Below are 25,766 nucleotides of genomic sequence, written 5' to 3' on the forward strand. Positions count from 1 at the left end.
ATCCTTAGTAGATGTTGGCATTAGCTAAGGATGTGATCTCATAAGCACACACATATTTGGTAAAATAGAAGTTTTTATTGTGTTTTGGTATTAAAACATTAATCTTTCGTTTCATCCGCTTTCTTGGATGTTTTCATGCAGCTTATAGCAATGCATTATGAGATTGCATTGTCTGAGAGAGATGCATGTAATGTTGTCAAAAATAACTTAGAAGGAGAAAATACTGCTTATATTATGATGACAAAAAATGCATTCAGTTTGTAATAATATGTCAGTTCAGGATAAACTTGATGGTACAGACGGTAATATATAATAGCAGGATGTGCAATGTTAAAAGCTTTAAGTAAATACTGTGTGCGGCGATATTAATATGCAAATATGCAAATAAGGACATTAACCCAGGGTTTAGGAATGTACAGTGTAAAACGACAGTTAATGAATACCCAAGATTAATTGTTAACCCCGGGTAAATTATAAGCAATGTAAAATGTGAAGCAAGATAACCCAGGATTCCATTTACCCTGGGTTTAGAACGATACAGGGTTAAATATTTCAATGTGAAATTAATGTAATAATTATTATTTTTTATTTTATTTTATTTTTTACTATTTTCCATTGTGAAATTGATTCTCAATTTGATTGTTTTATTCCCCCCAATTAAAATAATCTTTCTATTTTTATGTTATTGGATCTATTTTATGCCACAATATCTAATGGAAATTAAATGTTCCATAATTTGAACATAATTGGGTGTTAAAAAAAAAAAAAAAAAAAAACTAAAACAAAGAAAAACATAATTATTCTGGTTTTATGTTTTTTTGCTTGTTTTATTGTCCTGTCAAGCATATAAATTGCAAGAAATATTATTCTAGTTAGTGGAAACAATTATAATTTTTCATTAAAAAATATTTTGTATTTTGCTCTTTTGCATTGTGCATCACATTTGCATCACAAAATATATGTATTCCCCTAATAAAAAAAAATAAAAAAAATAATATTTATGCTATTGGAGCTATTTATGTCAGAATATCTACTGGAAATGAAATATTCCATAATTTGATTTATAACACACACTATGCTCATCAGTATCCGTTCATTAAAAACAACAAGTTCAAACACCAGATTCTGTTTAGGAACGACACTACGAACAAGCGTATGGAAATAAATAAACATCTAGCATGCTCATCAGCTTTGCATGAGCGCTGTAATCCATCATGAGCCGGGAGTGAGGTGTCAGGACACACAGGTGTAACGACTCCATTAAGACCTCACACGAGATGACATCTCCTTATGCTCCACAACACTGATGTGACATCAGAGCCCATTACCCACAAACCTCTTCATCCACACCGTGCCCTGGAACTACTGAACAAACTCTGTTTACCAGGGGTCATGACAGCAGTGTGGCGTGATCATGATGACTGTGTCACACACACACACACAGAGACACACACACACACACACACACACACACACACACACACACACACACACACACACACACACACACACACACACACACACACACACACACACACACACACACACACACACACACACACACACACACACACACACACACACACACACACACTTTCAAGGTGACTTAGGGATTGCAAATGAAATCATTTGTGTAATCATGTTAAAACTGTTTTCAGAGAACGCTGCAGCGTCTTACAAGAAACCGCTTCTCAACAACTTTCACAAACATTTTTCATCAGGTCCCAGTAGCCTAGATCAAGAATGGATGTTATGATATTAAGGGCTGTTTTTTAAGGCAGAACTTTGCCTTTTTATTGTATTACTTTTTGTTTTGAACTGAAGTGTTACATAATGTAAAGCTGTTTTTGCTTCACATTATGTAACAAATAAGAAGAGAAGAGAAAAAAAGAGATAAAGTTCCTGTCATTTGTGAAGTATTTACCCGATTATCCCAAAAAAGTCATCGCCATATGGTTATTTATGTAGAAACTATATTTTCATTGAATTTCCATCATTGTACTTCTGTTCAAAAGTTTGTGTTTGGTAAGATGTTTACATGTTTTTGAAAGAAGTCTCTAATGCTCACTACATATAAAAAATACAGTAGAAACTATGATTTTGTGAAACATTAGTGTTTTCTATTGTAATATATTTTAAAATGTGATCAAAGCTGAATTTTCAGCATCATTAATCCAGTCTTCAGTGTCACATGTTCCATCAGAAATCATTCTAATATGTTGATTTGCTGCTCAAGATATATTTATTATTATTATCAATGTTGTGAAAACTGTTGTGCTCCTTCATGTTTATGGAAACCTTGATATATATTGTCTTATGAATTCTTTGACAAATACAAAGTTCAGAAGAACAGCATTTGTTTGACATATAAATATTTTGTAACATTTTAAATGTATTTACTGTCAGTTTTGATCAATTTAATGCGATTAAAAAAATTACTAACCCTAAACATCAACGCAAAGCGCCTAAAACTAACTAATCGCCGGTGACTTAAGAAAATGTACCAGCCATAAATATATTTACCAGCCACTAAACATAGATTAATCCTTATTAAAATTACAAAAGTTATTCAGTCAAGAACTATGAGTCGTGTTGTTTGATTAACATTAAAAACACAGCAGCAGGAATATTAGGCTACTGTCACTTTAAGAGCTAATGCACAGATCCAATATACTGTTACACATGCGTTTTATTTCTCAGCTGTTTACTTTCACTTTTTATTTCTACTTTTGTTTACAAGACAGGCATTTTGACATAATTTTGTTTGAATATGTCTGTTCAAGCGCAAGAAGAGGTGAAAGAGAGCTGGATTCAGTATTAACGCCGTCTGAGACGCGGATTTATGGGCGCGCGCTTCGGATGTTTGCGCATAATCAATCGAGTTCCCATTCACATCTTCTTGAGCTTGAATATTTAAATGAACAATTTTGCAATTTTAGAATTTAGAACTGCTGATTGACACCGTTTCATATACTTGCCAACACTGTTTTTAACACGCATCTGGCGCTTGCCGAGTGTTAATTTTAGGCCCTCTGCATGTTTGATTACCAAAAGTCTTATCAGATCCTACTTAATATTAGAGGTGCTTCTTCTCCTTAACAGGTCATCATCGAGGTGCTTTATCTATCTCAAATTTAATCACACCTTCTTTATAATTCATATCTTTCGATGAATAGCCAGCTCAAGGTTCCTGGCACAAGCTTGGGTCTCAGGTGAGCGACGCAGCTGATGTGATGTATTGTTAGCCCGTGTGTACAGGGTGTTGAATTTCACTCTCAGCTTGATAGCACTCTTTAATCGAACCTCTAATGATTCCTTAATGAGGCTCAGTCTGCTTTTCAGTCCCACTTTTATGCTAGCTAAAACGCTGCTTATTAATATCTACGTACGGGGGAAATGTCTGCTTAAATCGCCCTACACCAGGTGCTATTAAAGTGCAGTATTCAGCTGAAACTGCAAAGGAGAGTCATTAAACAATGGTGTTAATATATATTCCCCAGCTAAAGTTCATTGTTAAAGGTTTTCTTTCTATCTGAACAGGTACAACCATTGACTTTCTCCCAGTACAAAACATATTTCTAGTTATCTATCAGTGGTATTATTATGGTATTAGGGTATATTGGTGGTATACCAATGCACTATTACTATTACTGAGATGTGCTGCGATCGGTTTAAAACGTTGAAACTTACATTAGAAAGACCGTTTACCATGTATATTTACAGCCGGTATCCCTCTATGGTACATTTCCAGTGTATGTCAACCTGTTAATTTCCTTGCATTGTTGCAATTAAAAGGGTCTTTAACTAAAAAGATGCTGTTTATAAGCCACATGGCATGATTGTTTTGTCTTGATATATAAAAACACAATGCTAGGGAGTTGTCATGGCATTTCTAAGGTTGCTAGGGTGTTGCTAGGGTGTTCTGGATGGTTGCTAAGAGGCCAAAAAATTCCAGCCCACTCTATAATATTCTGGTCTCTTTTGTCCTCCCAAGTGTATAAATGTTAAATAGTTAGTGAATGTAATATAATTGTTACGAACTGCTCGGAGACACGAAGGGAGAGATCCAAATGCAGCTTTATTTTAAGGGTTATCCAGAATCGTAATCCAAAAACAGGCAATGGTCGAAACACAGGTAAGCAGTCCAAACAAACAAATAAACAAACAAACAAAACAGGCAGGGACCAGAGGCAAGAGAGTAATCCAGGGAACAAGGCAAGATATCCAGAAAACCAAGAAACATGAAACCAGGGAAAATGCTCGGAAATGCAGACTAACAGTACAACAAGACTTTGCGGTGAATGAATGAATGAACATGGTATAAATAGACAGACTAACAGGATGAGACACAGGTGAATGCAATCAGTGAATGAGGTACAGGTGAATGTGATTAGTGATAAGTGAAGAGTCCGGGCAGTGAGTTATGGGAAATGTAGTTTGTGAGTGAAACATGATAGTCTGGTGTGGAGTGCCCTCTAGAGGCTTTCAAGGGCACTCCTGCTGGTTATCATTACATAGCCCCTCCCCAAAGAGCGGCTTCCAGACGCTCCAAAACTGTCCAGGTGGGAGGTGGCCCGGAGGCGGATCCGGGGGCGGGATGGAGGGCCAGGTCCGTGGAGCGGAAGAGGACCTTGAGACTGCAGTAATACAGGAGGCCAGGATGGAGCAGGTAGTGCAGGCGACCAGGGCGGAGCAGGCAACCAGGGCGGATCAGGCTGTGCAGGCGACCAGGGCGGAGCAGGCTGTGCAGGCGATCCTTCAGGCGGCCAGGGCGGAGACGACCCTTCAGGCGGCCAGGGCACAGGAACAGACACCGGCTCAGGACCAGACACCGGCTCAGCGGAGACCATCTTGTCCGGAGACACTGGTTCGGCGGTGGCCATCTTGTCCGAAGACACAGGCGTGGTTTCGGCCATCTTGTCCGAAGACACAGGCGTGGAGTCGGCCATCTTGTCCGAAGACACAGGCGTGGAGTCGGTCATCATGTCCAAAGACACAGGCGTGGAGTCGGCAATCTTGTCCGAAGACACAGGCGTGGAGTCGGCCATCTTGTCCGAAGACACAGGCGTGGAGTCGGCCATCTTGTCCGAAGACACAGGCGTGGAGTCGGCCATCTTGTCCGAAGACACAGGCGTGGAGTCGGCCATCTTGTCCGAAGACACAGGCGTGGAGTCGGCCATCTTGTCCGAAGACACAGGCGTGGAGTCGGTCATCATGTCCAAAGACACAGGCATGGAGTCGGTCATCATGTCCAAAGACACAGGCGTGGAGTCGGCCATCTTGTCCGAAGACACAGGCGTGGAGTCGGTCATCATGTCCGAAGACACAGGCGTGGAGTCGGTCATCATGTCCAAAGACACAGGCATGGAGTCGGTCATCATGTCCAAAGACACAGGCGTGGAGTCGGTCATCATGTCCAAAGACACAGGCGTGGAGTCGGTCATCATGTCCAAAGACACAGGCATGGAGTCGGCCATCTTGTCCAAAGACACAGGCGTGGATTCGGCCATCTTGTCCGAAGACACAGGCGTAGAAAGAGGAAGAGGAACAGATTCAGGCTCAGTATCAGGATCAGATTCAGGCTCAGGAACAGATTCAGTCTCGGCGGGACGAGACTCCTGACGGGTGGACGTGACGTGAAGCTCAGTCTCTGGATCGGCTGACGTGACGTGAAGCTCAGTCTCTGGATCGGCAGAAGTGACGTGAAGCTCAGTCTCTGGATCGGCAGAAGTGACGTGAAGCTCAGTCTCTGGATCGGCAGAAGTGACGTGAAGCTCAGTCTCTGGATCGGCAGAAGTGACGTGAAGCTCAGTCTCTGGATCAGGATCAGCGCACTCTGAGCTTGACGGGACCAGCGGCGGCGAGGGCTTTGAGCTGGGTAGGACCAGCGGCGAAGAGGACTCTGAGCTGGGCAGGACCAGCGATGAAGAGGGCTCTGAGCTGGACAGGACCAGCGGCGAAGAGGGCTCTGGGCTGGACAGGACCAGCGGCGAAGAGGGCTCTGAGCTGGACAGGACCAGCGATGAAGAGGGTTCTGAGCTGGACAGGACCAGCGGCAATGAAGAAGGCTCTGTGCTGGACGAGACCAGCGGTGAAGGCTCTAGCTTGGCGGGCATGTCGCTTGCTGTCTCAGGTGCGGCGGGCATGACGCTCTCAGTCTCAGGGGCGGCGGGCATGACGCATACTGCCTCGGCTTCGGCAGATCTGGCGTGAAGTGCGGGCTCGGCTGGATTGGCGTGAAGTGCAGGCTCGGCTGGACTGGCGTGAAGTGCAGGCTCGGCTGGACTGGCGTGAAGAGGCTCAGGCTCGGCTGGACTGGCGTGAAGAGGCTCAGGCTCAGCAGACGTGACGGGCACGGTCTCTGGAAACGCCCCCTCATCCACAGGGCCCACAGAAAAGGATGAGCCGCTTATCCTCAGGGCGAATTCAATATATTGACATAAAGTCCATTGAGGGGTGTTGTCTGGCATGAGATAATTTAACATGTCCTCAAGCCCATATCGGAAACTATCCTTTAAGACGGCATCGTCCAAATCTACCCCATGGCAGAGCTCACAAAATTCTCCAACATATTCTTCTATAGATCGGTTACCTTGGCGGAGGCGGAAGAGACTGATTAGTAGGTCCATGGTGGGTCTCGGTTCTTTCTCGGCTGCTGGATCTGAAGTGGCGAAGTCTTCTGTTACGAACTGCTCGGAGACACGAAGGGAGAGATCCAAATGCAGCTTTATTTTAAGGGTTATCCAGAATCGTAATCCAAAAACAGGCAATGGTCGAAACACAGGTAAGCAGTCCAAACAAACAAATAAACAAACAAACAAAACAGGCAGGGACCAGAGGCAAGAGAGTAATCCAGGGAACAAGGCAAGATATCCAGAAAACCAAGAAACATGAAACCAGGGAAAATGCTCGGAAATGCAGACTAACAGTACAACAAGACTTTGCGGTGAATGAATGAATGAACATGGTATAAATAGACAGACTAACAGGATGAGACACAGGTGAATGCAATCAGTGAATGAGGTACAGGTGAATGTGATTAGTGATAAGTGAAGAGTCCGGGCAGTGAGTTATGGGAAATGTAGTTTGTGAGTGAAACATGATAGTCTGGTGTGGAGTGCCCTCTAGAGGCTTTCAAGGGCACTCCTGCTGGTTATCATTACAATAATGTTGTATGGAGCAAGTTCATGTCAAAATATCTAGTAAAAATGAAATGTCATCATTGGAACATAATGCAGATGGATACGGAGAGCTCATGTAAGGCACACTGGGCTCAGGCTCATCAGTACAGCATCTTCCCGTGTAACTGTTCAAACACTGTTAGCATAAGAGCCGATCTGGGCTCTAGCAGCAGGCGCTGGCGTGTGTTTTGCTTTAATCCTGTGTGTTTGAAGGGATTGGACAGGCTGAGGGCTGAAGTTGACTGAGTAGCTCAAGGCGGGTGTAAGGATGCCCACATTAGTGAGTCTGCTTCACTGCACACTTCAGCTGAAATCAGCTTTCCTCCCCACCAAATGAGGCGCTTACGATATTGTAGCAGAGATGGGCGAAAGAAGAAAAAAAAAAGGCGAAACAAAAGGATAAAAGATAGAGAGGCAGTGTGAAAAAAGAAACACACTACTTGCATTTCTTGTTCTGTTCCAAAACCTAGTGAACTGCCTACCTAGACAATATTTTAAGGCGTCATCCATTGCAGGTGGCAGATTAAACTGCTTATACAAATATATTGACTTCTCTCAATACCGTAAAGTATTAAAACTTGAGTATTTTACTAGAGATGTAACAAAACACTGCCCAGCCAAAGAAATTAAATAAAAATTCACAGTTTGGATTCAAATAGGCAATTGCTTAAGTCTATGATTCGATCATTTTTGCAGCGATTATTATGTTTCTAGCATGTTATATGTTTGGCCACAGTTCTTCTAACCCTTACTTATGGAGTGTGTAGCTTTTCATTTCTTAAACAACCATGTATGAAGACACATCATGGCCATATTCCAGGATGACAAGATTAATTCGGCTCAAATTGTGAAAGAATGGTTGTGAGAGAGCATGAAGAATCATTTTCACACATGTATTGACTCCTCTGAGTTCAGATCTTAAATTCATTGAAAGTCTTTTGGGATGTGCTGGAGGAGACTTTACAGAGTGCTGGACTCTTGCATTGTCAATACCAGATCTTGACCAAAAACATGATTGTATAAGAAATGTAAAGCTACACACTCCATCAATTATGGTTAGAAGAACTGTTGTCATATAACATGCTAGAAACATAATAATCACTGCAATAATGATCCAATCATAGACTCTTAAATGGATATTTCACCGCTGGAAAGATGAATTTGTGTATTTAAATTGGGTCATTTTAGTAGAAATGTGAAATTATGTGAAAGTTGGTGCCTTCTAGACTGAGAAAAGCCAAAAAAATTATTTTTGGCTCATGTGGATGAAAGACAACAACTCCCAGAATGCACTTGCTTCGCTGCACTACGAGGACACTCCCAAGCCACGCCTACCGGTTACAGAGGGCAGTGTCGGGAGAAATGATACAGCTAGGCTACTAGTCGACTGGAAACTGAAAAGACGGCGTTTTATCGTGAGATCCCCCTATGGGCGGGTTGAAGACATGCGGAACGAGCTCCTCCTACTGGCTGTAGTCTCTCGCCTCTGGACAAAAAAGCCTCCGATGAGATAAATGACGATTTTTGCGTCATCTGAGGTTTTTTTCCAGGCACACAATACAGAAATCTCTCGTCTCAGGGGGACATGAGGGAGGGAAGCGCGGCCATTCCAAAATACTACCGGGTTTACTGATACAAAGCTTAATGCTAATCGGTGAAGTAACCCTTTAAGCATTAGCCTATTTAAATCCAAACAGCGACTTTTTCTTTGGCCGGGCAGTGTATATACAGTTCTATTGTGTCACAATATATCGCAATACAAAAATGCACCAATATGTGTCATGGAAAGCGACACTATTGTATGTATTGTGTATAGTTCACCCAAAATGAAAGTTTAAATTAAGCATTAAATATGCTAAACCCAGAAGCATTTATGTATGCTTGTTATCAGTTTAGTTTAGCAGCATTTAGTTCAACACCGAGCTCTTCTGGAAACAGTTTTTTCATTGAGTTTCAAATGCACTTCATGTGAGTAGCACTATTTTGTAGGATGCAGTCGATTAATGCAATATCCCATTCTGTGTAAACGGCCTCTTATGCCGATATCAGTCTGATTTTGGCATGATCCGCTTGAGTGTCGTGGTGATTCGTAAACGACAATGGGCGTCAGGACGCAAGAATCGATCGTTTCATCTCGTATAGAGAGTCATAGTGGACGACAACCAACGCCACATCTGCAACGCTTCATAATGTCACGACAGAAAGACTAGCATGTTTAATTTCTCCGTCACATCCGTCACACAGAAGTAAGAGCACAGGAGCACAGAAGCTCTTCCTTACACAGCTTTCAAACATGCCGAAACGAAAGAGACAATGATATTGGTGCTGCTACTGTAGGTGGAATTATGCAATGGAGGAAAGATTCGTGGAGCTCCTGTCTTTATGATAGTTTGTGTGTCAGGAGGATGATGTTTCCTCGAGAGACAACCTGACAAACTGAAAAAAGATATATGCTGGTGAACGACAGCAGAGGTGCTTCAGCAAACCGGTGAGTACTGGAAAATAGCATTAGGCAAGTACAACCATTGTTTGTTTACATTCTTGTTTCCCAAAAGTCAGTCTCTTCTCAGCAAAGACGGCAAGCACTGATTGGTCGAGAAGCAAGCTCATGTTTCTTGTCCACGACATGACAAGAATTTATGAGTCAAAATTGCATAATCTGACACAGTGACAATCGTAACAGACAAAAATATTGTGTAGTGTGAACCGGGCATTAGTGTGCAAGCAGTAGATACTTGGTTTCGGAACAGAGCCATTCATTCTGTTTCTCTCTCTCTCTCTCTCTCTCTCTCTCTCTCTCTCTCTCTCTCTCTCTCTCTCTCTCTCTCTCTCTCTCTCTCTCTCTCTCTTTTTTTTTACACAGAGCAAAACCGCCAACAGGAAAGCATGGGGTTGGACTCACCGTCCTTGCGATGGTACGTAATCTCCACTTTCCGTTCCTCTGACCCCAGGAGAGCCTGAGCCACCTGAGAAATCGCGTGTCTCTTGGTTTGCTCTCCATGTAGGAAGTCACATGTACAGGGTTTCTGCATGACGTCCGGCCGCGAGAATCCCGTCATCTCACAGAATCCGTCATTACAGTAGATAATAGCACAGTTCTGGACCCGAGCATTGGCTATGATGAACTTCTTATCTGTAAACAACCAAACATCACATGAAATCAGGCTTGGATAAACGTTTGAGTTACGTTGGGTATCACAGTTTGAGACATTGTTCAGATCTCTTCTGACAGTATAGAAGAAACTCATGTGAGATTTTTGTCCTGAGCAAAAGAGGAGATCCAGTTGATCTTTCACTGCAGTTTAAGCAAAAAGATATTGTGCAAATATAACCAAATTGACATATAAGCATGAAATTCTGACTTTCATCAAACTGACCAGATAACAGTCTATACTAGTGATTCCCAAGAAAAGGTATGTGTACTCCAGGGAGCACTTGGAAAGATTTTAAAATTACTATTTTTATTGGATTGGATTTGGATTTGATATAAAAATAAATTAATCCGTCGGGATTTCTCTGGTAAAGTTTCTCCATTATTGCCCCCAGAACTCTCAAAACTAATTAAAAGACAAACAAGCTCAAGTAAATACGTTTATTATCCACAACATTGATTGTTTTCAATTCACAAGTGAATAATAATAGACTTATAGTTTATAATATTTACGATAATGCTAAACAGAATCCAGTATAACATGAGCTAACGTTAAGTCATATGTAAGTCAAGCAAGGTGGAGAAACAGTGACTGAGACACGATAAAAACATTTTAAGAGCATTATTTTTACCGCAACTGACAAACAATTGAAGTTGTATAGTTTCATATTTTATTTAATATTAATGACTTTTTAAATATTTACTTCTATTATATTTTAATATTTTAATGTATTGTATTGTTTATTTTTATTATCAGTGTAATAAAAACGAATAATATTTTACATAATTTCAATTTTATTGTATTTTAATGTTTTATTGTTTAATTGCATCATAAAATTTAACCTGAGATATTTGTGAAATCAATTTAGCAACTGTACAGCTTATATAATGAGTGCTTAAAAACCTCTATGCCATAAAAATCCTCTAAATATGCTCCGTGCAGTCCAGATATCCCTGCGTATGTGTGTAATCTTCAGAATGAGAGCATAATTCATCTAAACACACAGGCAGAGTATGTTGTCATTCAATGGTATAGCTGCTTTGTACATAGAGTCATCTGACAGATGTATCTGAAGTGAAAACACTAAAAAGCCACAATGCTGTTCTGTCGTGACTCTATATCACATATAGGCTAATTGTATATACTAAATAATCCCATTTATTATTTTTTATTAGCAATAGTGTTTTAAACCTCATATAAAGGGACAATCGAGCATGCACAAAACTGGATAGCGAATGCGTTCAACAAAGCAACTGTTTACTTTCCTTAAATGTATAGGCTATAAAGGGTTTATGTGCATGTAAATATAGCACAGGTTAGCTATATTTGTCTATGTATGTTAATACTAGCACTTCCATTATCATTCTAAACGATATGGAGACAAAGAATCAAGTATGTTTGATTTGTAATACTTACTCTGTCCCTCGAATTTCCGTATTATTATTCCAAGAAAGGTATTCTGAGGAGCGACATGACCTCTCCGTACAGGCATGATTAAAACAATCTTCAGCTGCTCGTCCAAAAAACCAAAACGCGAACCTCCTCAAAGTTATCAATGCATCTGAACGGCCGCTCTTTGTCCGATCTCTCTACACTTCCAGGGAGCTTTCGCTGGCGTGAACTCACTTACGGTGGCTGTAGTCACATGCGTGTCGGAAACCTTGGCTGAACTCCTCGAAACCGACAGGCATCGGTGATGAGGAAGAGTCTGCTGAGATTGGGATGGAGAAGCATCGCTGTGTGTTGCTGCACGCGTCTGGAAGACTGTGTGTGTGTGTGTGTGGTGGTGAAGCGCCTCTAGGGGCTTTAACTGAGCTCCACCGCCCCGGGCTGAAACTAAACTCACCCCAGCGCGCTGTCAGCCTCAGCGGCGCTCATCTCCTCGATCATAGGCTACGTAAAGAGGGTTGAGTTTGCGCGCTCGTGACTCCTGCATTCGTGGCCGTTTTTCTGAGCATCCAAAGTGTTCGAAAAAAGTAACCAGCTAACACAAATATGTTCTAAGAACGTTCAATAAGGTTCTCTGAAGAACCTTCTTCTCTGAACGTTCTTCAAGAAGCTTCTCTGAACCTTCAAAACGTCAATTTAAAAAAAAAAATGTTTTAAACATTCTCTTGATTATTCGAACGTTGAAAGAACATAAACATTCCATTTTGCAAACATTATGGAAATGTTAATTTTGAATGTTCTATAAACATTCTAAAACACGAGGTGCGTTCCATTTCGCGTAGTCTACTTGTGCACTATTCTATGCCGTTTTGTAGTAGCCTATAAATAGTGTGAGTAGTGTGTTCACATTGAAAATTCCAAAAAGAAAAAGTGCATTTTAAATGGCTGCCCAAATTAACCGAAAAACAAACAAACGATTTCGTCTGAAATCTCATACTTCCCTATAGCCTATTGCCTTGTAGGCGAAAAACAGTATGTGACAAAAGAAGAATGTCTGAATTACAGTAGCTAGCCTACTTATAAAAGTACCTGGATGACCTACTTCTTCCAGTGAGATTCGGAAGTGTGCATATGATGGACACTTTACTATCCCATGAGGCCACAGGAGAGATTTATGAATGGCAGTGAAGCGACGCAAAGGACGCTGGTGGTAGGTCACATAATAATGACAACATGGCGAATGTAGTATGTCTAAATAACATTCATACTACACACATTCATACTGTATAGACAACGCTATCTCACGACCAATTCGTACGAATTCGTACGAGTGACTAAAAGGTGGCTAATTCATACAAATTCGCACAACCTCACTCTAACTCATAATTCTAAGGAAAAAAGACTGAAATTCTGGCTTTATAACACACAATTGCGAGTTTATATCACGCAATTCTGAATAAAAGGTCAAAGAGAAAATTTTTCAGAATTCAAAGTAACTCAAATATCTTTTTTATTTTTTATTCAGGGGTGTAAACTTCCATAATACTTACAGTATATCCAAAACCAAAGTTCTAAAGTTTGTTCAAGACGAAACTCAACAGAAGATTACTGACAGAATTTCGTCTGTGGGTTTCAATGATTTGCTTGCACCCAGAGTTATATTAATGCCACTTTCTTTATTTGTTTTGAAAGGCAAAACATACTTAATTTTAACAAAAGTTTACAAATACGCATTCAAATTTCAATTTTTTAAATACTATTTTTACTGTAAAAATATAACAGATTTTTACTGTGACTTTTTGGGCTAAAATTCTTATTCTTATTATTAATATCATTATTATTAATAATGAACAGTCCTTGTTTCTTGGCTAAGAATTGGCTAACTGTGGCACCAAATGACAACTTGGGTTGAACAAGATGAAGCAATTGTGCCTAAAAATGACCAATAGAAAATCCTTTTCAAAATTCGTCAGATTGAAAGCCGTTTTTTAAAGTCATTTTATCATTTAAAATGTATCCATAATTATGGATACATATTATACCAGTAATGTATCAGCTCAAATCTTCTTAGCAGCTGCAATGCAGTGAACTGTCCATGGTCCTGAAAAGCCATTCACAATATTCCCACTCTATATGACCATACCAGACCTATTTTATGTCAACCCGTGATACGCCGATTATAAGCATGATGCACATTTACTGAATGGGCTTCTCTGCTGCTTTATGGGTGTCTGCATTAATCCATATAGCCTACTGACAATTTCAAGCTAATCTCCAGCTTGGGCTCTGTGTGGCTTCAACAGCACTTAAAAAAAGAAAGAGAGAGTCAGAAAGAAAGACAAAGCAGAATGGAGAGCTTGTCTTAGTGGAACATCTGTCCCAGTATTTCAGTGAGGGCTGAAAACCCATCTGCTCCATTGAGAAAAAAAAAACAAGAGGATGGACAGCATTGAAATGCAAATAACAACTACCACAACAACAACAGAACCTCTTTTAGTGTCTGACCTGCTGCTCTTTTCCCAAAATGTCTTGTCAGATTGAAGCGTTTCTGTGTTTTTGATTGATTTTTTAAAGATTTGTTAATGTAATCTCCATAATATCTCCTTTGTTTCTCATAGACAGCATTGAGAATGGAGAGCAAATGGAGACTTCTGCTTCTCTGCTTGTATCAAGCCAAGTCACCTTTATTTCTATAGCGCTTTATACAATACAGATTGTTTCAAAGCGACTTCACAGTAATAAACAGAGTCAATGATGTAAACATGCACAATTCTGCTGTTAAGCAACTCTAAAAAGACAAGTGTCATTATTTTGCTCAATTCAGTTCAGTGTTGATTCAGTAACAGTGTCAATGTTGCAAAATGTATCAGTTATTATGTAACAAATTTGATTCAGCTATAAAGCAACTCTACAGAAGACAATAGTGTTATCATTCAGCACAATTCAGTTCAAGTTTTGTTCTCATCCAATATCTCAAACTGCAATTATTTCTCACCAAATAGACTGGAATTACTATCCACATTAATTTACAAAGTATACGTAAAATAGCACAGGGTTAATGATCCTAAAAGCAAGACATTTGAAAAGTCCTTAAAAATTCATTAGCCGAACCATTGGAGTTTAAAGTGTTTTGATAGTCTTCATGTTCAGAGTTTAATTGCGTGAGGAATTCACAGCTATGATGATGATGATAGAGGTGATCTGGGCTCTGGATACTGATAACAGAAAACAGAAAGTGTAGTGTTGCTATAGTAACCGCCTCAGACAAACCCCATTTCTGCGTGCCAATTTAGCGGCAGCTGGGAAATGTCACTTTTTGAAGGCTGGACTCCCTCTACCCAAACCTTTTGTTTTGACTTCCTGTGGGGGAGTTCAGGTCTTAATTGGGGGGGGTTAAACCCGTGTGTAATTCGTACCCTGATGCGAACGACTCAACCGCAGGTGTCAGTGTGAGACTCTCACAGCTGTTGGAATGTGTCATCAAACATGGCAGCAGCTCAGAGTTACTTCTCACACGTCTGCTATTAGAGTCTGCATGATTCTCAGTGTCTTTTTGATTTGTTTCCGTTCGTATGAGGCAGGACATAATCTTTGCTTTTGCTTTTAATGTCCATATCCTGCGGTGAATCTTAGGAACATAAGAATGTGCATGGATGCACTTGTTGAAAATCTATAGCATATGCTGTATATATTATATATTAGTGCTGTCAAATCAATTAATCGTGATTAATCGCATCTAACATAAAAGTTGTGTGTGTGTGTGTGTGTGTGTATGTATGTATGTGTATATATATATATATATATACGTATATTTATATATATATGTGTGTGTGTTAGATGCAATTAGTTGCGATTAATCGATTTGACAGCACTAATATATATATAATGTATATACAGTATATATATATATATATATACTCTCTCTCTCTCTCTCTCTCTCTGTATATATATATATATATATATATACAGAGAGAGAGAGAGTTTTAGAACCATAAATTAAATGAAAGAGCACTATAATATGAAATTTTTTTTTTATTTTTTATTAATGCATCATTGTAGTATTTGTTGAGATACTTTTAATTTGTGCTCATTTAAATGAAAAAAAAATCAATGTATAATGATAACAATGTCACAATAAAAAACAACTTTTTCATTAATTTTCTTGATGCAAATTATAATCTAAAAATATATAAAATACACATAACATTTTGACATTGTAAAATATATAATATGTACTCTTCTTAATTTGGGGTGAAATATGACCTGGTTTTAGAAAGTGAAACCTGGATCTGTATTGTCGTCATCCTTGGATGCTTCATGAAAGCCAGCACAGTGCAGCCACTCTAGAAGTGGTCGTTTCTGAAAGCATAGACAGTTTCAGAGCCATGATCGCTTACAGCTTTTCTTCCGCTGACTGATATGAGCTCTAAATCTGCTGAGCTGTCAGTCATGTGGAGACACGGCAGGTCTCCAAAGATCTGAGAGGCTGCAGTTTACCTAATAAAAGATTATTACTCTGAGGCATTGAATGAGAGAGCATGTGTTCATTTCAAATTAAACAGTGCATGCTGTGCAATCAGACTGAAATGATCAGGGGTCACTGGAATCTCACTTATGGTAACGCCATTTTCTTCATACTCTCTGTTTGTCTTTCTCATCTTCTGAGGGTTTTGATCTTCTCATGTGTGATCAGCTGATACCTGAGCTGAACATGAACTGATGAGGTTCATACGAGCTAAATTGCATGATGCACACTCGCCAGAATCCAGGACTGTTGAGGTTAAGCCAGGTGAAGAGGACGTTACTAATCCTGCGTGCATGTGTGTGCTTAAATGATGCATGGTGTGAGAGATGACCTGTTATGATTTACTCCCCATTGGGACGAGCAGCACTAACCTCAAAAGAAATTGACCATTTCAGACACTCCAGGTGTTTGATGTGGCCATATTTCTGAGAAACTGTGTTTTATCTTTGCCTTGTGCATTTTTAGGCTCTGAAAATGAGTACTGGCACATGACAGCTTGACTGAGATTTCATCCCTGAAAGCAGAGAAATTGTGATATTGACTAAAATGTGTGTCAGAAAGGATGCATGTTGCTGGGAAATGTAGTCTGCAGCCTTCATGGCCTGAAAAGTGAAGATAAGCACAGTTTGTGTCCACCATATTTTGTTGAAAATGCTTGATCACACAAAATTCAATAGAAATTGTTAGCTAAAATGATCCATTTTACCTAGGGGTGCCTCAGGGCTCAGTGCTTGGACCACTTTTCTTCTCCATCTACATGTCATCACTAGGATCTGTCATTCAGAAATATTGTTTTTCCTATCACTGCTAATGCTATGCTGATGACACACACCTCTACCTCTCATTCCAGCCAGATGATCTGACGATAGCTGCTTGCATCTTCTTGCTGGATGAAGGACCACCTTCAACCCAGCCTTGCAAAAAACAAAACTGCTTGTGGTCTCAACCATCCATCACAACTTCTCCATTCATTAGGTTTGTCAACAATCAAAATATTAATGTTAAAAAACGAATTCCCTTAGGAATGCCCTGGAAACCACCTAAAATACCCTAGCAACGTCCTGGCAACCACCTAGCAACATATCAGCATTGTGAGCAGGCAAACACTACTCATGTTTCGTTCAGAAAACGTCAGACTCGAGCTGACTTTGCTGTTATCTCTGCAGTGATAGAGTCAGTGTTTTCCCTGCGTGAGAGAGCTTGACTAGTCTGTATTGCTCTTGATTGTTTCAAAAAGCTTCAGTTTTTCCCAGCGACAGGCTGCCATGGATCGTTCATTTCCCTTAATCTGAGGGAATGAGGAGCAATTGCCGAGCAGCAGGAGAGAGGAGCAGTTAATCCAACTCTCACTCCAGGGAGCACATCTATGCTGCACCCTTCTCATCTCTCTCCTTCACCTCAATCTCTCATTCTCTCTCTCTTCTTCGCTCCTGTCCATCACGATTAGGGTCAATGCCATCAGCCTTTTCAATAGCGATGTTTATCGCTCTCTTTGCCTTTCATCCCTTCATTCTCCGCCCAGTCATGTTTTCACACAGCAGTCTGATGTTAAATGAAAGGAAAGATGATTGAGAAAAACAGCAGATTGTGTTGTCAAGTTTCCGTTCAGATAAATCTAAGCACATGCAACAAGCATGTGACGTTGCTTTCTGTTGCCGTCTTTTATAAAAGCAACACTCTTGAGGCTCTTTTTCTGCTTGCATAAGAACAGTTTACTGTTGCATGACATCACGTTGCTTGTTGCTTAAATGCACTACTGTTCAAAAGTATGATTTTATTAATGTTTTTGAAAGAAGTCTCATGCAAGACTGCATTAATTTGTTAAAAAAAATACATACTTATACATATATATTTTTACAAATATTATTACAATAACTGTTTTCTATTTGAATTATTTTTTTAAATGTAATTTATACCTGTGATGTAAAGCTCTTCTTCTGAAACAACTTTGCCTTTCACCAAGGTCTCATATTTTCCACTCCACTCCTTTTTTTTTTTTTTTTTTTTAACTCTAATATGTACAGTAATTCCCACTTTTCATGAGCCAATCAATTTCCAATGTATGAATATCCCATGTCAAAATTGTGAAAATGGATTGTGGATAGCCTTTCATGCTGACTATATTTCAAAAACACAAGAACGGAAATACATTACCATTCAGACATTTTAAGTCAGTATGATTTGTTTTTTAAATAAGTTTTATGGAGCAAGGATGCATTCAGTTGATCAAAAGTGTCAGTATAAAGGCTTTTATAGTGTTACAAAAGATTTATGTTTCAAATAAATGCTGTTATTTTGAACTTTATATTCAACAAAGTGTTCTGAAGACTGTAGTATGCACTGAATACAATTACATTTCTAAATCACCTCAGAGGACTATTTACACATTTAATAGAGGAAGCCAGAGCCATGGATCAAATTCACTCAATGTATTGATTGGTCAAATGAAAGAATTAATTATTTGCTCACAATGTCAACAAAATGTAAATACGTCTCAAATCCTGAAAAAAATTCAAATTAAAAAATGAAACAATTTCCTCAAAAATAAGAAGCAAATCAGTGAATTAGAATTATTTCTGAAGGATCTGAATGATGAGTATTGAAGAATCGTGACAATAAGAGCAGGAACATGTGTTAAGAAAGTAAACTAATTTTGAATTTTAAAGGGATAGTTCACCCAACTCACACATCGGTTGTGGTCAACGGAAGCTCAAGCGTGTTCACTTGATGAGTGAGAACCTTGAGGTTTGTCGTCAAGCAGGTTCGGTTGAGAAACGCTCAATTAATATCAAGATCTCTTTATGAACTTTTTGAAGAGTCAAAGTGTCAGTGGCGTAGCTGTCCATGGAGGGACAGAAATCGCTCAGATTTCATTAAAAAGATCTTCATTTGAGTTCCGAAGATGAACGACATGAGGGACAGAATGGTTTTTGGGTGAACTATAAGTTTAGTTTAAAACACAAAAAAATTTTGTGTGTGTGTGTGCATAGTTGAAATGGAAACATTTAACATCTACTGTACAAACATGTATACAAACAACTAATGCAATTGTGTTTAATGGTTTTAGAATAGTTATTTGGGCATTTTTCCAAGTAACACAAGGGCCGTATATTGTCATGGGTGCAGGGCTTGTTTTGAGTACAATGCAACACAAAGCTTCTTTTTTTCCCTTCTCTCCATTCATTTAGAGAGGTGATAAGTGTCTCACCATGCGAGCGCTTCTATCTTTAGCGAGGAGATCGCGCGTCCCGTGGGAATTAAGAGGCCACAATGTACATTCGTTAAAGAACAGACACATCCCGTCTGTCACGCGCTGATAGTGCCGCCACCCCGTCATAAAACACACTCCTATTTTCACTCTTGTCAACCTCAGATGGTGTCACAGTCACAGCCTGTCGTAAACTTTTTCTTGCTCTTTATCTCCTCCGTCTCCCTCCAGTTTATACCTCCTTCAGCGTGTGTCGTGTCACTCGCTGCTCTGGTTCCCATGAAAGAGCCCCAGGCGAGGGCCCTGAGCCCCGGCTCTCTGTGATGAGGTTATCGGGCTGGTGAAAGGGCATGACAGGATCTCTCCAGCGCCGCCCTCCTGGACAAACAGACCCCTGGAGTGAGAACATGTGTCAGCACTTCATACACCACTGATAACACAGATTATGATTGTCTCACATATGCTTAACACATCTCTACTACAAGCCTCTCGTAGTTTGAAATAAATAGTAAGCTGAAGTATTTAATCTATTTAATTAAACAAAATGCTATTAATATTAACTGAGTATACACTACCGTTCAAAAGTCTGGGGCAGTGTTATTTTAGTAAGCCTAATAGTGAGATACTATTTTTTTTATTTTTTTTTTATTTATTTTTTTTATTTTAGTTAAAGGCCCATTGAAGTGCCTTTATTAGTGCCCTTTAAGGTCCAAGTGTCTAGTCCAAGTGTCTACAGTGGCTCAATCTTAAGTTTATCAAGCGACGAGAATACTTTTTGTGCGCAAAAAACCCCCCAAATAACGACTTTATTCAACTCTTCATTTCCTTCTCTCTGGGCCTCGAGTTATTTCACGTAGTGTTTTAGCGCAGCGCTAGTGTGTTGTACACAGAACACATTCTTGTACACAAGAATTTTCATTTTTGGGTGAACTAACCCTTTAAACGCACAGCATTATTCTATGTGTGGACGTAATTTCCTCTGAAACAGGAAAATGGGGCGGGGCATATCAAACAGCTCCTCCCCCTTTTAAAAAAATAGCCAATAGCGTTTCGTTTATATCACAGCTCTGCTTTATATTAAAGCCATGGTTTCCTTTTAATCTCTAACAATTTCTCCTCCTAATCTTTAAAAAATAGCTTTCTGTGCAGAATTCAAACGGATCCAATACGATTTCTGGTCTGCGGCGACTCGATCACATGATCCTCTCTGTGCTGTTGTGTCTCTGGACCAGAGCTGATGCGATTCACGTGACACTAACCAACCAGACTTCATTCGTCCCAATGGAAAGCATATTTACACTGTCTGAATCATTCCCTATCCCCTATATAGTGCACTATGTGGCATTTACCAGAAAATAGTAAATGTGTGAACAAATGAACGATTTCAGCCGCAGCTTAAGCGGCTATTTATAATGTAGGGGGCGGAGCTTCAGATTCTAGAGAACATTTGATTGGACAGAAAATCTGATGAGAATCTGAAGTGCAGAGTGATGTCATCAAAATCATTTATCCATATTGGTGGAAGTGAGAGACTGTAAGTTTAGAACATTTATTCTGTATCTTCTAAATGTGAATTTTGTCATTGTTTTGGAGCACACAGCGGATAGATAACAGTTAGACTACTAAAAGCCAAACAACTTAAATTTTGATTTCACGGGGACTTTAAGGTCTTAATCATTTTGTTATGGGTCTTTTTTTTTATATGTCTTTACATTCATGTTTATTCAAATTTAATTGTTGGTTATTTTAATAAATGGAAATTAAAAATATTATAATTTTTTTGTAATTTTAATAAATGTAATCAAATTTCCTTATTTTTTTCTAGAATTTTATTTTATTTAAGGGAAAAGTAAGTTATATTATGTCAGGTAGCCTAACTGAAGGAGCTGCTCCTTCTTGAACATTTTTCTTTTAATGGTTTTAATTTTAGTTTTATGTTTATTTTACTTGGGGTTGGTAAGAATTTTCAGATGTTTCTGAAAGGATCCTCTTATTATGCTCAGATTATGATCCTTCGGAAAATCATTCTATAATATGAAACATTTATTATTTGAAAAGTTCAGGTAAAGACTTCAAGACAAACTTTGATGTTTTTGATGGTGTAACTTTTCTAGTTGACAACATTGTGCTATTTAGTACTATATACAGTATGTATTATAGAATAATATATATATATATATATATATATATATATATATATAGTACTAAATAGCATAATATTGTCAACTAGAAAAGTTACTTCATCAAAAACACACAAGCATATACTGTATATGTTGTCTTTATTAGTTTGTATTAACATCATCTTTTTTAAATGATTGCTGTAAATAAATGAAATTTACACTTGGATGAACACCTGCCACATGAATGGAATCATCTCTTTAGATTATGAGGACATAGGATTAGCTGTGATGATTGTGTACAACACAATTAGGTCAAATACACACATTATCACTCTGTTCCAGTATGAATGAAGAAACTTTTGCATATTTGGACCTGGGCCGAAGAGGCCTGAATCTTTTTTGGGTAGCTCTGGATGTTTTAGAGACTCAAAAAGTAAAGCAAAGTCACTGAACTTTGACTTTGTTATTTATGGGCCATTCAAAGGCAACCTTAGAGCGAGACAGATTGGGTAATGCTTATGCTTTAATGGGTCGGGTGATTTGAGTCTATTCTGTGAGTCTATTCCATTCGCAACCCGTTTTAATTAATATGCCATATTTTAAAGTGAAATGGGATATTTAAAAAAGAGCAAAGAGGCAAAAAGGACGGGAAACGATTGGATTGGGAAAAGTGGTCGTTTAATGGAGCTAGACTGAACATGAGTTTGCAAAAACATTGACTAAATAGCCTAATAGCTATTTTAATATTGATTAACATTATCCAATATCCCATAGTCTAAATAACATCAGTGAAAGGAAAGTAGTTTCAGAAGACCAAGTGCACTCAAAACTTAGTGCCCTCTTAGGAGGTTTCAAACCACAAACCAAGCTTAATGAGCTGTGTGTGTGTGTGTGTGTGTGTGTGTGTGTGTGTGTGTGTGTGTGTGTGTGTGTGTGTGTGTGTGTGTGTGTGTGTGTGTGTGTGTGTGTGTGTGTGTGTGTGTGTGTGTACTCAATGGGCTTATTACCTCACCCTCATCTGTGTCTGACCTGGCCCTCGCTATCACTCACGTAACCATAGTAACCACCTCTCCACCATCACTGGCTGCTTTTTTCTCAATGCAAATTGACTTTGTGCTTCAAAAGCCCCCCAGATCCTCAGCCCTCCACCGCGTGACCAGCAAACCGCTCTCACAAATTAAACAGCCCAGACAGACACAGTGTCACATTTCAACAATGAAATGATTCTGACATCCAGCTGAGATGTGAGATTGTGTGTATGAGAGCATGAGTGTGTGTTAGTGGGGTTTGGATCAGTGTTTCTCAACCTTTTCTGTCTTATATAAGAGGGTTTAAATAATATTGTGGCAACATCCATATATATTTATACATTCAGTAATTGAATGTGCTGTTAATTAAGAAAAACTTTCAAGAAAATCATATATTTTTAATATAATTTTTATTAAATATTTTGTTCTTATTTTTATTTATTTAATATTGTATTTATGTTAAAGTGCAAATTAAAATGCAATAATAATAAATGCAATATATATATATATATATATATATATATATATATATATATATATATATATATATATATTGCATTTATTATTATTATATTATATGCATTTATTCTATATATATATATATATATATATATATATATATATATATATATATATATATATATATATATATATATATATATATATATATACTGTATATATATATATATATATATATATATAAAGCTTTAACAAAGCAAAATATTTCTAGTTTGGACAGGTTGTGTTCCCATTAACAAAACTACTCAAGGTTTAAAATGTAATTTAAATAATAAATACAAATTATAATTTAAATGATAATAAAAAGGATTTAAAAGCTTTTTAAAGCAAAATCATTCCAACATGGACAGGTTGTGTGAAGCCATCATCCTCAAAAACATGAACAAAACTACACAAGGTCAAAGAAAATATGACCCAGACTACATAAAGTGTGAGTTAATTCATTAATTCACTTAATTATTGGCTGCTGAGAGCAGGAAAGCACTCAAATGTATAAGAAATATGTCCATTTTCCTGTTCAGTCTGTGTCATGTGAATATTTTTGCATGTTGTTAGGCCTGTGCAGTTCATGGTGATATTTAATTCAGTATTTGATTTTAGGGACGTTTTTGTTTAACTTTGTTTTACCGTGTTCGGCTGCTCCTTGATAGAGCAAAGCCAGGTGAGAAGAAGTGCTCTATCAAGATGAAATGAAATCATTCAAATGATGTTGTACTTGTATAGTAGCTAAAGATGTTTAAGCAGCAGACACACACACACACACACACACACACACACACACACACACACGCACACACACACACACACACACAGTCTGCATCTCTGGCTGGTCCTCAGAGGGTTTTGTGCTTGTGGTTCGTCTGTCTGTCTCCATAACAGCGCGTCTGGCGGGCAGCCAGCGTCTCATCTCTAAGGGTGTTTTCACTCGAGTCCTCTTTAAAAGAACTCAAAAAGTAAAGCAATTAAAAATTACCCAGTTCTCCTTGCATTCACATAGGCATTAAAAGTGGACTCAGATCACATTTGAACACAGATTTTCATAGATTTCTTACTAGTTTGCATTGTAAGTCACTAGTCATGATGTAGAAACGTTCATATAGAAAATTATTGAGTGAAAGAAGAATGGTGTAAAATAAAAAAATTAAACATTTAAAAACTCAGCCCTCCTTGCAGAAGATTAAAAATCATTTAATCAGTATTGTGCATTTATTGGAATATAGTTTTGGTTGCAACATTGTTAAATGGTTGCAATGGGTATGAAGAACATATGCTTATGAATCTTAACACAAGGCTACGACTTATGAGAACAATATTACAAAATGAATGAGAGTCATACATTAGGTACTAGTTTACATCACAAAAGCAAAAAAGTTTTTTTCAGTTAATGAGATAAGTAATGTTTTTTAAAATCACTAACCCTGGGTATAAGCAATACAATACATTGTTTGTGATAGTTGTCATTTAAGTTGCTTTGGATTAATAAATGAGCTAACAGCATTATTTATGATTGTAGTCCTATTCTTATACACAATAGCAAAAGGCCTGAAGGTCTCCAATATAAAGATATTAGTAGAGAGCTGCTGTTTTAGCAGCATGTGAATGTTCCAGTGCAGTGTTTTCAGTCAGCCAGTGTTTGACTTGTTGGGTTTTTGCTTCCATCTGCTGGATTTTGGGGTGCAGCACATTTCATTATAATAGCATTAAAGCTGATTTTTTTCCAATGTTAAAATACTTTATTCAGTTCCACTAATATAAAAGAGAATTATCGCATCTAGGGCACCAAAGTATGCATGATGACCACCTCATAATACCAGTGATTTGATATTTTGTCAAAGCTTTAGATGCATTGGAGAATATATTAGGACATAAAGTTATAGAAATTTGTTGTTTGTCAGCAAATGCCTTTCACGGATTAAAGTTGTAATAAACCATTTATTGGAGCATGTTTTACATGAAAATCCATTTCAGAGTTTCTACTTAACAATTTAAAGTTGAATTAAATGTTACTTGCCATCTCTTTGTAGGCTGATTGTAACATTTTTGACCTTTCTGATTAAAATGGTTTCAGTGTAAATCCTACACAATTCTTTCCCCTTTTGCTGTTGCAACTGCATGTTAAAATGCCAAAAACTGTGGTTTGGTTTTGCTTTGTGAAGCATACCCCTTTGCTTTGTCAAAAGTAGGCAATGTTTTTTAATAAACACTTTAATAAACACTTTTTATTATACTGGTTGACTCTCTTCACATCCTCATAGCAATCAATAGGCTAAAAGAAGTGTCCAACACATTAAAAAAATAATCTTCTGTGGAAGTCTCAGGAGTCAGGACCAAAACAATCAGTCCAAATACAATGATATGAAGTCCTACCCATAGTAATATATACACAGAGTCCACATAGAGGCAATTACAATGTATACATATCTATGGTCCTACCAGCCAGTCAACATATGTATGTGCATACCTGCGCGCGCATGCTTTACACGTCATCAGCGCGTTGCATGCATCAGTCAGCAGCAAACAAACTTTTACAGCTCCTCCTGAACCAAAACATGAAGGTTATGCTGCAGTCATGTGGTACAAGTAAGAGTTCTCTAAGTTGTGGACGTTCGTTATTATTGTAATGTTCTGTGTTTTGAGACATGAG

At 38.4% G+C, this 25,766-nt stretch overlaps 1 protein-coding gene across 3 annotated transcripts in view; it reads right to left on the reverse strand.

Annotated features, from left to right (window-relative positions):
- The window catches only part of LOC307164826 (potassium voltage-gated channel subfamily H member 7), a 107,086-nt gene extending 94,879 nt beyond the window's left edge, over window positions 1-12,207 (reverse strand). For 2 of the 3 annotated variants that reach the window (XM_079881975.1, XM_079881973.1), the window contains exons 1-2: window positions 11,750-12,168; window positions 10,084-10,314 (exon numbers count right to left, since the gene is read on the reverse strand). In XM_079881975.1, the coding sequence (XP_079738101.1) occupies window positions 10,084-10,314; window positions 11,750-11,825 (307 nt within the window). In that variant the 5' untranslated portion in view covers window positions 11,826-12,168. The other variant, XM_079881974.1, reaches the window with a different exon arrangement.
- Between the last annotated feature and the right edge of the window lie 13,559 nt (window positions 12,208-25,766).

Source organism: Squalius cephalus (assembly GCF_949319135.1).
Source record: "Squalius cephalus genome assembly, chromosome: 9".
NCBI lineage: Eukaryota > Metazoa > Chordata > Actinopteri > Cypriniformes > Leuciscidae > Squalius > Squalius cephalus.